We start from the raw sequence: 16,088 nt of genomic DNA, 5'->3' as shown, positions 1-16,088 counted from the left end.
ATTTCTCTTTGTTTATCTAAATATGCCGTATTACCAAAAATGTTGACTTGGATATAGAAATATATCGTCAGTAAACCATGCTTAAGAGTTCGTCCGTTAACCTTTGCCTTTGCGGGATACATAAATATGCATGCACCACAAGTCATTACTGGAATTTTAAATTCGGTGCCTCATGATGTGGAACGAATCGCTCTTTTCTTGTTGAAGATCTTTTAGTGTGCCGTTGATTACCTGTTGTAAGCAAAAGTGTTATCCCAATCCGTAATAATTTACCATCAGTGTCTGTCTAAATGTCAAACCTTCAACAGTTTGCAGAACAAAACGTATTATGTTTTTTTTTCACAGTGTGTTAAGAAAACAGAAATCAATCGTTATTATGTGCACTTTTTAAGACACATTGCCATTCAACTTGGAATATTTCGTACCCATTGGAATATCCCTTTCCTTTGATAATTAAATATTTAAGATTGTAGAACTTATGGTTTCCCTAATCTTGTTGCATACAGTCTATTTCGATTTGGATTTTTGATCAGGTAGGAAAGAAGGATAGACCAATTTTCAATATTTTGGCACACTGTATAAATCATTTTGAACAAAACGTAGAGCATTTTTATGTTTGATTTCATTTATTTCTAAGTGTTGATTGATTGATGGTTTAACGCTGCCACTAACAACACTTTGTGCTATTTATGCAGGAGTCCGTCTAGAATGCACAGAGAGAACCACTGACCTTCGGTAGGAAAACTTACAAATATAGTCATAAGATTTGAGTCTAGCGCACCTACCACGTGCGGGATTCGAACACACAACTTTAATGTTGTCAGGCTAGCGAATAGTAAAATAAGAAAATACTCCGAGGAAAATTTAAAACGAAAGTCCCTAATAAAATGATAAATCAAAAGCTGGAAAACATTAAACGAAGGGATTGTGAAGCAGTTGTTCGACTACTTAGACCACTCGGCCACCTCTAAGTGAGGAGTTGGAGTCAACCCTTTGACTTGAAGTTTTACACATGGAATAACTGTGTTGCAGTTGTAGTTTGTAGTCACACCGATTGTGACATCAGCTGGTTTGATTTTGCATGTGCAAAACGACGATTGACACATGTGGAGCAGGACATTCTAAGTTCACCACCAGTTTTTGATGCTGACATTCTATGTTCACCACCAGTTTTTGATGTTGTTAGTGTCGCTCAATCGGAAATTTCTTTGTAGAGTTTTGAGAAAATATAAGTCATTGTTTCGTCGTATTTCGTTTTTGCCAAGACGTTGTTAGTTTGTCTTCGATTCATTTAATTTGGGTGTCCACTTGGTATACACCGCCATTTATACTGACCATGTAGCTCGCTGGTTATTTAAAAATCTTGGTATTTTGGGAAAAGAGGTGTTTAATAAGCTAGTTAAAGTTATTGTACATAGTACATACACGTTAACACGCAACTGTAAGTTTTTCGTGTACTTGAATTTTTCATTAAAGCTAATTAGTATTAAGGTAGGTCTAAATCACAACAAAAAGCGATAAACAGTATGGTTCTTTTTTTTCATATCTAAATCAAACTTTGTTTGCACCTGGTTCTTATGGATAACACTATCAAATATAATTGTTGTTGCATGTCACAGCAAATGGGCTATCTTTATTTTTAATGACAAATGCAGGCGTTCATTAGAGTGATCATTAATATGTGACATTTTCAAATAAGGTTTGACATATAAATTTGTTATGAAATATCACCAAATTACAAACGTTCTAAAATAACTCGTATTTTGAAAATACGTGCATTTGTTAAAATCTAGAAATAGATTTAGCTTAATCGTGATTTATGGAATATCTGTCGTTCATAGAATAAATTTAGAGATAATGCATGACTATAATAGTTACCATGACATGTCCTTGAATCTAATGGCAGATAACATGTTACTGTTCAGACGTCATACCACCAACGCTAATTTATTATCATGATAGACATTTTCTGGGGGGTTTGCGCTGCCAAACTAAGCTCAATAAATGCTCGGATCAGATCTCAATTAAACTATTAAGGAAAAGTATCATTTTCTTTTTCAGAGCATTAGGTTGCTCTTACGTAGATGAGAGATGTCAACTTTGGAGAATTATGATTCAATGTATGAGTGTAATGTCTTTCACAGATTCATTAACAATAAAAGTAGGAATATTATTGGGAGTATTTAGAAAAATTCTTCTGACATTTTATTAAAATGATTTAAAATGACTGTAGCTATGAATGAAAAAAAAGCTAAATTTCTTATTATTATGCATTTAGTAGACTTCGAATTTCTAAAACTGAATAATAAATTGCTTTCTATCACATGTGACTAGTTTATTCTGATGTTTTATTTCTTAAATGGTAAGACATAACATTCAGCTATTCAGTCTATGGAGGCTAAAAAGTAAAATCACAAAAATACTGCTCCGAGGAAAATTCAAAAATTGAAATCCCTAATCTAATGTCAAAATAAAAAGCTCTAACACATTAAACAAATGGATAACCACTGTCATATTTCTGACTTGGTACAGGCATTTTCCTATTTTAGAAAATGGTGGAATAAACTTGGTTTTATAGCTAGCTTAATCTTTTACTTGTATGACAGTTGTATGAAATAGTGTTGCTATACTACAGAGCATATAAGAAATTAATATCTTTCCGATTTTAGACTTATGCAGGGATGACAATAGTGTCGAGTCATCATGTTGAGGCAAACTGCATGAGTATTGAGACATTACTTAATTACAGAAATCCAATAATAGTTATTTGAATTTACATAAAAACAATACATTTCTGAGCTAAAATCTTAATCTTGAATAATTTCTGGTTAGTTTGTTCTGCTCATGAAGAATGTGACGTTTTGGTAAAATTAATGCATTTGAATTGTTGAGGAGTCACTTTTGAATAAAAAAGAAGCACAATTTCAGCTTGATTAAGATTTAATTTGTACTTTTCTATGTGTAGGAGTTGCTCGACTAAGTGGCAGTTCATGCAGAGAACATTACACTCATGTTTCATTTTATTTTTAATTTTTTGTTTGTAACAAAGATCATAAAACTATCCATTTGTCGATTCTTTGATAGACTGTTTTGGAAATGAGGTTTCCCAGGGGACATAATCCAACTCATATTGCAACAAACACACCTTACAGCTGTGGTTTTCGCATATCAAATGTCTGAATTGTAAAATATAACTTCATCTGGAGACAGAACCAATGATTTTAGGTAAAACTTTTGGAAATTTGGAGCAAGATTGGAATATACCTATATATCGAATGGAGATTTTTTTTTAATAGTCAGAAGGAGTTGCTTTGTGTTGATGATTTTGGGCAGAATGGATACTGTATAATGATTATGATAACGTATCACTGTGTTAATAATGTTTCTTGAAATGGTATAAAATAAAATAAAAAAAAATACCGAACTCCAAAAAACATTCAAAACAGAAAGTCCTTAATTAAATGACAAAATCAAAAGCTCAAACACATCAAACGAATGAACAACAACTGTCATATTCCCGACTTGGTACAGGCATTTTCTTATGTCTAATGGTTAATTGAACCTGATTTATAGCTAGCTACATCTCTCACTTGTAGAATATTCGCATCAAATTCCATTATAATGACAACGATTCGTGAGTAAAACAAACAGAAATAATAGGTAAAAATGTCCAAAATAGGCATGACTAAGACCTTATTTTAATTATGATGATTAACAGTTTGACTAAGTTAGTTACAACTGTGAATAAAATGAATATAAAATGTTCACGTCGATCTTTTTGTGGTAGGGATGAACAGCTGAGAGACTATGTATCCCACTCTTTTCATATATTTTTAATACACTTTCATATATTTTTACATTTATATACCTATATCTATTATGCTCATGCTATTTCATGGTATAGATTTGACAAACATCAGATGCATTTACGACTATAGTTTAAATCGCATCTAAGTATAAATCGACATCTGATTAGATTTCATTACTAGTACTTTTATTCGATCAGTAACCATGTCATTTTTATTTCTCTGCCTTATCCTTTATCATGAAGCTTTAAATGTGACATGTTTTAGCGGCTCATCCCTATCCCTAATTACATAGTAAGTGGTCCAGCGGGATATAATTCCGGTCAAACATATGATAAAGGGGAGATGATTTTCGTTCATTCACGGTACTGATTTTAATGAACATCCGAAAGTTTAAAATAATTGCATTCATAATTTCTTATAGTTACTCAGTAATATAAACCTTTCCTTATAATATTGTTAAAATTCAATTTGCACAAGAACAATACGATTTTCTTTATTATTGTAAAGCACGGTTATTACTCAAAGGTAACTTCTTCTAAATATTCTTGGTCCAAGTCATCTGTTGTCACATTAAACGTTTTTATGATCAAAGTTTTTGTCCAGGTAAACTTGATCCGACTCCAAAACATTTGTTGTCACTATAAAAGTTGAGCATTAAAAAATCTTCACTGTGATTGCATGATTGTCGTCCAAGTCCATCCATGTTTCAAGAAAAATAGGACGAAATTCTACCCCATTAAAGTCTTTTTACTGTTGTTACTTTAAAAACATCCATCAAAACATTGACCAAAAAAGCATGGACAAGGAAACTTTGATAGTGACAACAGGCGGGCCTTAATTGATTTAATTTTCGTGGTCAGGCCGGTTTATCAAATATTATAAGCAAGTGGTTATCTTTATGTGGTGCATGGCCTGATTGTAAAATGCAAATATTCGTCTAGCTAGATATTCGGACCTTGACATGGTCATAATCAGTTTAGGTTTCATGCTTTTTTGATTGTTTTATTCAAACATTTGTTCATTCATTTGTATATCTTAAAACAACTTTTGTTTTAAAAACTTGAATTTAACTGACGTACAAACTACAATTAATTAGATACTCAAGATACATACCTGAATATTAACTCTTAAACACATCATTTTAAAATTAATTTCGTGCGATGAATTTTAATACAAGTTGGAGCCGTTGAAAACAACCGTAAAATCTCATTTGATTGATCACCTTAATTTTATTAAGTACAAACACACCCGCATACGTTTAAGTTAAAGTAGAACGATCTCGAAGCGTATACAACGTGCCCTAAACGTGTCTCAAACTTATCTGTAGCGCGTTAATGGCACTTGTAGCGTATCTATAACGCGCGTGCGTGTAGCGTACAGGTATACGCTAGACACACGCTGGAGCTAGATGAAAATTTTTATGCTTAATAAAAGTTTCCTCGAGTTGTAGCGTTCACCAAGCGTATACCTTTGTATTTCGACGTACTTCAAACTTATGCAACGTGCTTTTAACGATTGCATAGCGTTCCTCTGGCGTGCAACTAACGTAAACCGACTTTGTCAATTTTCTCTGTACGTTTGGTGCACGCCGGTCTATACGCCAATGTGTGACGCCGGCATTACGAATTTATTGTGAATGCAGATTATGTTTGATTGTAAAAGATACCAGAGGAACAGTCAAACTCTTAGATCGAAAATAAACAGACAAATAATAGAACACATGACACAACATGAACTCCACCAAAAATGGGGGTGATTGCAGGTGCTCTGGAAGGGTAAACAGATCTCCCAAAGAATATACAATAATCAATCTTTTTATCATGATGAATATAGCAATTTATAAATGTTTTGTGTCCGATGTGCTTTTCATGTTTTGTCTTCGTTACGAATGTGTTAACTCAAACACTTGAAAGCCAAGGAAACATATATCAGTACCTGAACACGCGAAGAGCTAATAATGTTCATATATATATGCAAGGAGATATATATATTCATAAATGTCTAGGAATGTAACTTTAACACGCTAATTAGTGTTATAAAAATAGTTGTTATAATTTATATATTCACGCAATATTTAGCTCAACAATTATCCTCATCAGGCGGGTGCACTCAACCCGGTAAAATCAGATGCTGTTCATTTATATTAACTAACTGCAATTTATTTTTAAATTTATCCACGCCTAGATAAATTGAATGTTGATTTTTCGCTATTGTCAGGAAAAATATTAGAATATGAATCCCAATGCTAATCTGTTTGACAGCGCAATTACATGTATTCAAATTTATTTCACAATAACTCTTGTTGGCGAATGATATTATAGTCTATTTATTTCTATTTCTGCATAACCGTATTAAATCATGTTATATTATGAATGGGACATCATATACGTCAATTTACATTGCTTTTGGAGAACATCCGTGAGAATAATTGATGTCACTGACAGTAGAAATATAGTAATTAACATGTAAATTTATTTTTCAGTCCTTGTAAATTTTACAGAATCCATATCTATTAGAACATTCGTTCTAATTTCTGTATCTTTGCGTTTCACTTATTTTTTACATCTAAACTTTGTGGCAAAGATATATTTTCTAGACTACATAAAATGTTATTAAGGAGAAGAGTTCATTCAGGCAAGTGACATGTTCAACAGAACATACAATCAAGCACTTAAGGCTTTTTCTTTAATGAAATCAAATGTTCATGCCAAATTGTTTAATTTTAAAGCACACACATCCGATATATTCTTCTAATTGCAATGAAAAATACCGAGAACATTTTTCAACTCATTACCTGCATATGTAATATACATTTCCCAACTCATTGGGTATTCAAGAGCTTGCATCTGCTATTCATACTTTATGAAACGTCACCAGTGTCTGTGAAGAAGGCTGATGAACCAATGTTATTTCAAAGATCGTCTCTACCTTTTTCTAAAACGAAAATTCATCGGAAGATACCAAGATCTTGCGGATAAATAATCCGTAGCAACTTCACAAATATTACATCATGGTCATGAAATATAGATTCTAGGAACTGACGTCGTTTATTATGTGAATAACGTGTGAGAAGGTACTCTAATTCTTCTTTGTAAATTATTAAGCTTTACTCCTGCAACTTCTCATAACGTGTTAGAAGGTACTTTAATTCTTCTTTGTAATTTATTAAGCTTTACTCCTGCAACTGTCATACAAGTGAGAGGTTTAGGTAGCTATAAAACAGTTTTATTCCACCATTTTCAACATAAGGAAATGCCTGTACCAATTCATGAATTTGATAGTTGTTTCCATTCGTTTTATGTTTGAAGTTTTCGATTTTGTCATTTGTTATGAGACTTTCCGTATGAAATGTTCCTTGTATATCGGATTTGTTTTTGTTATTTTACTCTTTGATACGATGATTTCTAGTCAAATCTCGATGACTATTGTATTTTTATTAGCCATGAAATTAAAAGCGACATATGCATAAACAGCTCTTTTGAAAAAATGATTATGTCTCTTACCCGATCTATGTATCCTGTGTACAGATTTTAAGTTCATTATTTCAGCTTAGTAACTATTGAAAAAAGGACGTATTGTCACAATTAATCAAATTGACATGCCTTCGAAGGACTCTATTTATACGAACCGTATTGTAAAACTCTCCGTATTTCTTTTTTCACATTAATCGAGTTGTTTCCTGTACACTGCCAGATATCATAAAGAATAAAGTATAGCTGTTCCTGTATAAGAAAGTTTACTAATGTTTTTTGATGTACTGATCATCTAGGCATATTTCATGCCAGTATTTATAAAAAGAAAATCACAAAAATACTGAACTCCGAGGAAAAATCAAAACGGAAATCCCTAATGAAATGGCAGAATCAAAAGCTAAAACACATCAAACGAATGGATAACAACTTTCATATTTATAATATCTTACTATCCTTTTCTATTTTCCCTTTGATTTTGGGTGTTTCAAAATGTCTGTCAACCGGTTCCATCTTGTTCTTGGCCAAGGCTTCATGTGCTATATTTATAAATATATTGCTTTTTCCATTTTCCATTGCCACTTGATGTTCTAGGATTTGAAATTCGAATTGTTGTTTCTTATCATGTCCATCAACAAAGATAGCATATCGTGGTTCCCCCACCATAAGGATGGGTACTATCCAAATTAAAAAAGTAAAATCACAAAAATACTGAGGAAAATTCAATCGGAAAGTCCCTAATCACATGGCAAACTCAAATGACAAAACACATCAAACGAAGGGACTACAACTGTCATATTCCTGACTCGGTACAGGCATTTTCAAATGTAGAAATGGTGGATGGAACCTGGTTTTAAAGCGCTAAACCTCTCACCTTTACAACAGTCTCATCAAACTCCGTTATCCTAACAACGATGTGTAAACAAAACAGACATAATAAATAAAATAGTCAAAATATGGGTAGAGAAGTCACCACTGTGTTACAATAAACTGCTGTGTTGGCTACCTGATTGGGAAGGCTATGTAGAGTGTGTAACATTCATGACTCCTTTTTAGGACAAAGACAGGTTTTTTGAAGAATTTAAACTGGTGTTGGTAGATTAGAATTTCTGTCATTATCGTCGAAAAAATACTGACTATTACAGTAGATTTAATGAATGTTTTTTTTCATGTTTCAGAGGAATAACTGGTTGCCATCGTCTGCATACAATTGAACCCGGTGTGTTTGGCAGATTCCGTGTTCTTAACAGAATGTAAGAAGTTTAAGTATTAAAAAAAAAAAATCGTTATTTTACAATTACAATTTTATTCATTTTTGTTTTCTCAGGCAGTGAGTACAATATCGTAAAACCTCATGCCTTGACTTCATCGACTGCACAGTTATTACATTCACCATCACCAAATAACACCACCGGCATACCCAACATATTCATAGAGAATACAACATCTGTGCCCTAATATATATATGGTATATTTATTTACAGTCAGACTTCCCAATATATATGTCCATTTCTCTCTTTGAATACACATGTTGTAGAAACATATTGTATACGTTAAGTATACGCATGAAACATGAAAATCACGGAAAACTAGTATATGAGTTTACTGTAATATCACAGACATTCATTATTTCATGTCGTTACCTAATAAATAAAAATATACACCATTTCCTTTCACTTAGCAAAAACACAAAATGACATTGGCAGATGGATTGAGTTCCGGTTTGAGAGATTCATTTATTAAGAACACTGCACGATTATTACAATACCTACTGTTCATATTACGTAATTTTCCTTTAAAAAAAAACTGACAGTTACAGATGTTTTTTAACTTATTAAACTCCTTTTTTTTTCAAATCATGAAGACTTTTGTAAAATCTTGAACAGTCAGGTTCTTACTAGATTGAAGAAAACATATACACTCACAGAATAAAAGATGACATTTAATAATATCAAAACTAAGACAAATAATTATAGATATAATTATCCACTTTTATTTAGACACATACTTCACAGTGGTTTGACAAGTGTGCCAAATTTTGAGAATTTTGTTACTGTCAATAAAGACCAGAATGGTTTAATAGATGAAATGTAAGTTAATAAAGGTATAAGGTAAATTGGAAAAAAAAAAGAAACGAACTCCGAGGAAAATATTATACCGATAAGTCCTTAAGCAAATGGCAAAATCAAAAGTTCAAACACATCAAACACGTCAAACGAGTGGATAACAACTGTCATATTCCTGACTTGGTACATGCATTTTTTTCTTTTCTCGATGTAACAATTACCTTTTTGCTGAAGTGTTCTCCTGGTATGAACTCCATTAGTAATATTAAGAGCAAGATTTTGGACACCAAAAGATAAGTGAACCATTGGAGCTGTATTACCTATACTTGGTTAGCATACTGAAGAAAATTATCAGTAGTAATAAGATCGCTTATTAGACCAACCACTCATAAACACCCTAGGATGATAAAGGAAATTCTTACACAGTGATATTTCACATAATATGTCAATCAATAGACAACACCGGTACTTTTAGGTAAGGTATACGGGCTTTTTATATGAGACATATCGAAAATAACCATATTTTTAAGTGACGAAAAAGTCTTTCACAATGATAATATTTTAAACACGTTTTATCTACTTTTTATGACCTTCAATATAAAAACAAAAAGTTAAACTTTCATTCAAATTAATTAGCATGGATATTTCTGTCCTGATAATTCCATTTGTTCGTACTTACAGTAAAATTAAGTAACCAGTTCAATTCTTAATTGTCAGTTGTGTTTTAAGTTGACAAACTGTTGTGGTAAGCTGATCAATTGGTGACATTTTCTTAACTTCGATGATACTCGTTGCAAAATGTATGCGTCTGAGAGAATTGGATGTTACAATTTTTTCTTTTGTTTTAATGGATGAACGTGAGAAAAATAAAACAATTTCTTATCTTTTAAGTGACTTGTCTAATAATCGAATAGAAGAAATAAAAGAACATGCATTCCTAAGTGTGAAGGTGAATATACTGTAAGTATTTTTTCTTCCTTTTTTGAATCCTTGGATAATTTCGTATTTCAATAATTCGCACTGATGGTACTTTATAAAGTGTCCACTATAATTATGAATCACACTCTACTTAAATCGTAATCAAGTCCTTTAAACAGAAAACAAACAAATCATCTAAAACCTATACCATATAAACATCATTTGATATTATCAAATAATGTTTCTATGGTGAAAAAAAATCTCCAAATAGGTTCATCTAATGCATATTGATGGTCAAATATATACAAAAGAAATTATGTACATCATATAGACTGGATATTAACGTCACACTTTGGCCAAAAATAGATGTAAAGTTGTTTGATCTGATTTATATAAATGTATCTTATAATTTGAAAATGTCCCTTGGGGACTCAATTCGTGTGAATTGACGACCTTAGTTATGTCTCTTCTATTTTTTTCACATTGGATTTGTTATTCAAAACTTATATACTAATAATCTGTTTATTAGTTGCCCTTCTTGGACGTACTTGAAAATTTAATATAAGAACCAGAGTCGATTCAATTAAATAATAAATGTAAAACTCACCTACACAAAGAAGATGTGGTATGATTGCAAAAGAGACAATTCTCCACCAAAAGACATAGAACAAACTACTATAGGTCATTATTTGACATCCTATTAAAAAGGAGATGCAGTTTGATTGCTAGTGAGACAAATATCCACAACATACCAAATAACATAGAAATTAACCGTACAGCCTTCAACAATGAGCAAAGCCCATACTACTGCATAGTCCGCATTAAAAGGGCCTGAAATGACAAATGTAAAACAATTCAAACAAGAAAACTAACGACTTAATGTATGTTCAAAATGATTATTGGAAAACAAATATGTATCACTGCAACAAACAACAACCACTGAGTTACAGCATAAGGAGCGTTTGTTTATGTGTTATATATTTGTTTTTCGTTCATTTTTTTGTACATAATTAGGCCGTTAGTTTTCTCGTTTGAATTGGTTTACATTGTTATTTCGGGGCCTTTTATAGCTGCTTATGTGGTATGGGCTATGCTCATTGTCGAAGGCCGTACGATTTCCTATAATTGTTTATCTTTGTGTAATTTAGTCTCTTGGGGAGTGTTGTCTCATTGGCAATCATACCATATCTTTTTTTAATGGATGAAGTAGTGTTTGATTTTGAAATTGTATCTTCTTATTGTGAAATCTGTTCTATAGTATCCTATTTTCTGAGATATGTTAACACAATTTGCTGCAGCAGATTTAAAGTTGCTAATCGAAAATGGGAAATTGACATAGACAAACAAACATTTATCCCGCTCGTCTTAAACTCTGGTGTTAAGCTAGAGATCTGCTCTGTTACAAATTGTAATTGCCGAAAACGTGAACGCCATTATTTAACACGAATTTCAATTCCAAGAAAATTATCTATGTATAAATTTCAGTTTGAAAGGGGAAAAGAACACATCTTATTATCTAAAAGTGTTTTTTTTTTTTGTTTTTTTGTTTGTTTTCAAGAAGGTCTTATGTAAATTCTACTTTGTCATGATCAAATGCTAGCAAGATCAAACAATTAGAACACACTTTTAAAAAAAATACCTCATCTCATTCATTGCTACGCAGCTGGTACCTATTAATTACATACAGTCTTTTTCTAATTCGTAGTGATGTCATTATGTTTTAATATTTCATGACAAAATCATTATTCTTCCTAAATTACAGGACACTAGATAACAACAAGTTAAGAAAGATCTACGACGGCGCATTTTTTAAATCGCAGGTAAAAACCCTGTAAGTAAGATACATATTTAAAAAAAAATATTCTTTAATGCATTTAAGAAACAGAACGGAAAATATATTGTTGAATTTCTTGCAAACAACTGTGTAAATTTCAAAAATGAAAAGAGTAAGCTATTTAATTTGGGCTGTATCTGACTAAATATCAGACACATTATCAAACTGATCATACATTATACTCTTTGACATATTCCCCATTTCCATTCTCATTTTTATTGATTGATATACCTATTGCAAACAAATATAAAACTCAAAAAAGATACCCAAGCATATAATTTGATTCAACAGACGCGCGTGTTGTCTACATAAAACTCATTAATGTCGCTTGATACAAAACAAAAGCAAATTCATTTACGATTTTAAATAGAACCACAAATTTCCGATATTGTTGTACAAAATACGACTTAAATAAAGGCAACGGTTTTAAAATGTATTCCTGGTGACATACCAATCTAAGTGCTTCGAATTTAACATCATTTTATAAAACGGTTAATTGAGAAAATTCACATATACATGATTTTTCATGTCAACACAAAATTGATCACCACTGAAACACATAAGGACGAAACATCCACCAACAGAGACATCTACCAAGTAACTATAAATTGCATCAAAGATACTAGCCAGCACAGGCTTATTATTTGATACGCAACTTGTTCGTTCGGTCTACGTAAGACTCATCGATGGCAACCAAATAAAATAATGAAATGGCAAAAAAAGCATAAAACAGCCAAAGAGACATTAGAACAAAAGAACAGGCAATGAATATTCCAGTGCATTGGGAACACGATAAAATATAAAATGATTTTTTTTTTACATCAAAACACCACTACTCTTGGAACAAATAAAAAATGTACGCGTATTTACTTATCAAATACCTGCATCCATAATTAGATACTCGACTCATTCTCCTAAAAACATGACTAAGAAAAATCTGTATGCTACTGGAAGTACGAAAAGTCAAATATATACAAACTCAAAATCAATACTTTCCCCGGAGTCCCAGTATACCGAATCTTCTTTCAACACATTGGATAAAAATGGGGGACATTAAAAATAAACTCACATTTCATGTAAATAAGCTTTTCCTAAAATTAACAATTGATAATAAGAGAGACATCCAACTTTGTTATATTAAATCAGAATATATGTGCGTCCATCACTTTCCTATGATTTTCATCTGTATAACTGTTCTTCCAATCAAAAAAGGCAAATCGAAGGACCATTTTCTCCAAACGTTTCTCTTGTTATGCCATATTGACGTCAAAATCAACTGTTCTCTCTCTGTCATATATTGTTTTCATTTATATAAGTTCATCCAGTCAACGGAAATTAAAATCCATCTGAAAACTATATTTCTAGCACAACAAACTTATTTTTGTAGCAGAAAACAAATCCTTGAACTGCACTCATTCTTTATGTTTTCGGTTTATGGAGGTTTTTTCTATAAGTGATCTGTACCAGGTCTTGAATATAATAGTTGTTACCCATTCGTTTGATCTGTTTGAGCTTTTGATTTCGACTTTCCGTTTTGAATTTTCCTCTAGGTTCAGTATTTTTGTGATTTTAAGTTTGACTATGTGGTCTTTAGTAAGCATTATCTGTTCAGTGTGCAGACAAGTACCTTATTGTTATATGATTATATGGAATTATATCAGTGTGTGATGCATACCTAGGGTAATACGTTTACTTCAAAATCAACTAATATCAACCCCGTGGTTACTGTTGAGTTGTATAGATATTTGGGATTAAGATGAAGTTTCATTACACAATCTTATTTATTGAGTACCAAATCGAATAATAATTATACAATTCATCAAGTTTGAGATTGTTCAGATTTGATTATTGATTCTTTACAGCTACCAAGACTGCTACTAATAATTTTAAGCACTATAACATGTACGGCAAACTGTATTTCCAATATGCAAATTGTATTTTTGCCTCTTTTGATTTGATACTCTGGAAGGCGTATCGTGTTCACTTGGCGTCGCTGCTTAATATTTGTTATATTGTAACCATTAAATTTCAGTTTTGAATTTTATGGTTAATTTTCTTAATCTGATATTATGGACCCATTTTTAGGTTCATTTGAATCAATTTGTGTTTTGATTGACTCATGTCTGCTTAATTTTACTGAATATATCTATTTTGATTGCAGGTAACTACATCTGATATTATGGACCCATTTTTAGGTTCATTTGAATCAATTTGTGTTTTGATTGACTCATGTCTGCTTAATTTTACTGAATATATCTATTTTGATTGCAGGCAACTACAAAATAATCCCACATTAACTGAAATTGGAGAAAATGCTTTCGATTCAATAGAGATCCTGGAAAATCTGCAAGTATTTCCAAATGAAGGACATACTATGAATTCTTCCTAAAATTTGATATAATATTCGTTGTCCAAACAACATTTCGTGAAACACACTTCATTAATTATGTCTATCTGATGCGCTGTTCTTACGTTACCTTCATCGGAATGGCTCGTAACATAAAAAAAATCAGAAGCTATAACGACATGTAAATACTTTAAAAAGTGAATATCTACATAACTAAAGGGACTAGAAGCTGAATCGAAAGTTATTTTTTCCTGACGGAGATGGTCACTTTGTTACAAAATTTATAAAAGTAGAGTTGATGTACTAGTACCTTTTTAATCACGTCAATGACGAAACATTACCGGCAGTATCTTTCCAGTGCTAGCAAATGACAAACCTTAACAATCGAGCACAATATGTGCCTTAAATGTCTTTTATAAATTAATACTATCTGATAGAGTCAAATCTAAGAATAAGCCACGTGAAGTTAATGAAGTCCCATTGTCACAGTATTTCATCTTTAATCCCAAATGATACAGTAGTTCTAAACGAAATTCACAGAAATTTTTATAACATACTTAAAAAAGAAAGTTTCTTGGGAAATATATTTCATCAACAAAGTATAATTAAGAGTTCTAGATATCCGTTATAATTCTTTATTATATATTTAAACATCTTATATAACCAAAGAATAATTTATGCATTTTGTAAAGCAAGAAGAAGATAAGAAAATGTGTCAAACTGAATTAATTTAACACGATTCTGTCAGATAAGTTAATTTGGAAGTTATTCTCTCATTTCTATGTATGACTTTAGGAAGATTATGTTACTTTAAATTATCAGTATTCACTGATGTATAAAACGAATAATGTTTAAATTGGATTGGGAATTTATTGAACAAAAAATATATGAATAAATGGAGACGTTGGTGTTGCGTCCCAACAACGTGTAAGATTGAGGTAAAAATAAAGACGTCAACTTACCGAGGTTATTTCATTATTGTTATTTTAATTAAAAAAAACTTAGATATTGCTAAATATTGCTTAGTATGGAACGTCTCGTTTTGGAAATTAAAATGTACCCATTAATCACTAAAGTCACATCACAAGCACCTTCATATGATTATTTCAACAAAACGACGATAGAAAACGACGCAATACGTAGCATTTACATAAGAACAAAAGTTAAACAGTAAGAAAATCGTTTTTGTCAGAAGTGACCGTTCCTTATTTATGGTAAAAGCAAATAGCAGGCAGTAACTGGCCATAAATCAGCAATAACGTTTATTGATTGATTGATTGATTGATTGATTTATTGGTGTTTTTCGCCACTTTCAACACTATTGCGCTATTTCGTAGCGTTCAGTTTTTATCCGTAGATAAAGCCGGAATGACCGGAGAGAACTTCCGAACTCGGTAGGAAAATTGACAATTCTAGTCAACTATAATTGGAGTCGAATGCACCTGTCCCGTGCGGAATTCGAATTCACAACCTCATCTAGGCCCCATAATAACGTAGGAAATTATATGTGAAGGATAAATCATATCATCGGAGAAGAGTAGGACAATAATCGGTACAAAGTGTAAATGCGCTCTTAACATGAACGTTTATATATATATAAAAAAAAAAAAAGATGTGATATGATATGATTGCCAATGAAACACC

The 16,088-nt window shown here is 31.8% G+C and overlaps 1 protein-coding gene across 1 annotated transcript in view; it reads left to right on the top strand.

The window, feature by feature from the left end:
• LOC143067979 (follicle-stimulating hormone receptor-like) overlaps nucleotides 1-16,088 on the top strand; it is a 75,476-nt gene that overhangs the window by 56,220 nt on the left and 3,168 nt on the right. The window contains exons 4-8 of the mRNA XM_076241679.1: nucleotides 8,458-8,532; nucleotides 9,280-9,369; nucleotides 10,237-10,305; nucleotides 12,026-12,094; nucleotides 14,369-14,443. Coding sequence (XP_076097794.1) covers nucleotides 8,458-8,532; nucleotides 9,280-9,369; nucleotides 10,237-10,305; nucleotides 12,026-12,094; nucleotides 14,369-14,443 — 378 coding nt within the window. The remainder of the gene's footprint in view (nucleotides 1-8,457; nucleotides 8,533-9,279; nucleotides 9,370-10,236; nucleotides 10,306-12,025; nucleotides 12,095-14,368; nucleotides 14,444-16,088) is intronic.

The sequence above is a fragment of the Mytilus galloprovincialis genome, chromosome 3 (assembly GCF_965363235.1).
Source record: "Mytilus galloprovincialis chromosome 3, xbMytGall1.hap1.1, whole genome shotgun sequence".
NCBI lineage: Eukaryota > Metazoa > Mollusca > Bivalvia > Mytilida > Mytilidae > Mytilus > Mytilus galloprovincialis.
This window is presented reverse-complemented; position numbering and strand designations above follow the sequence as displayed.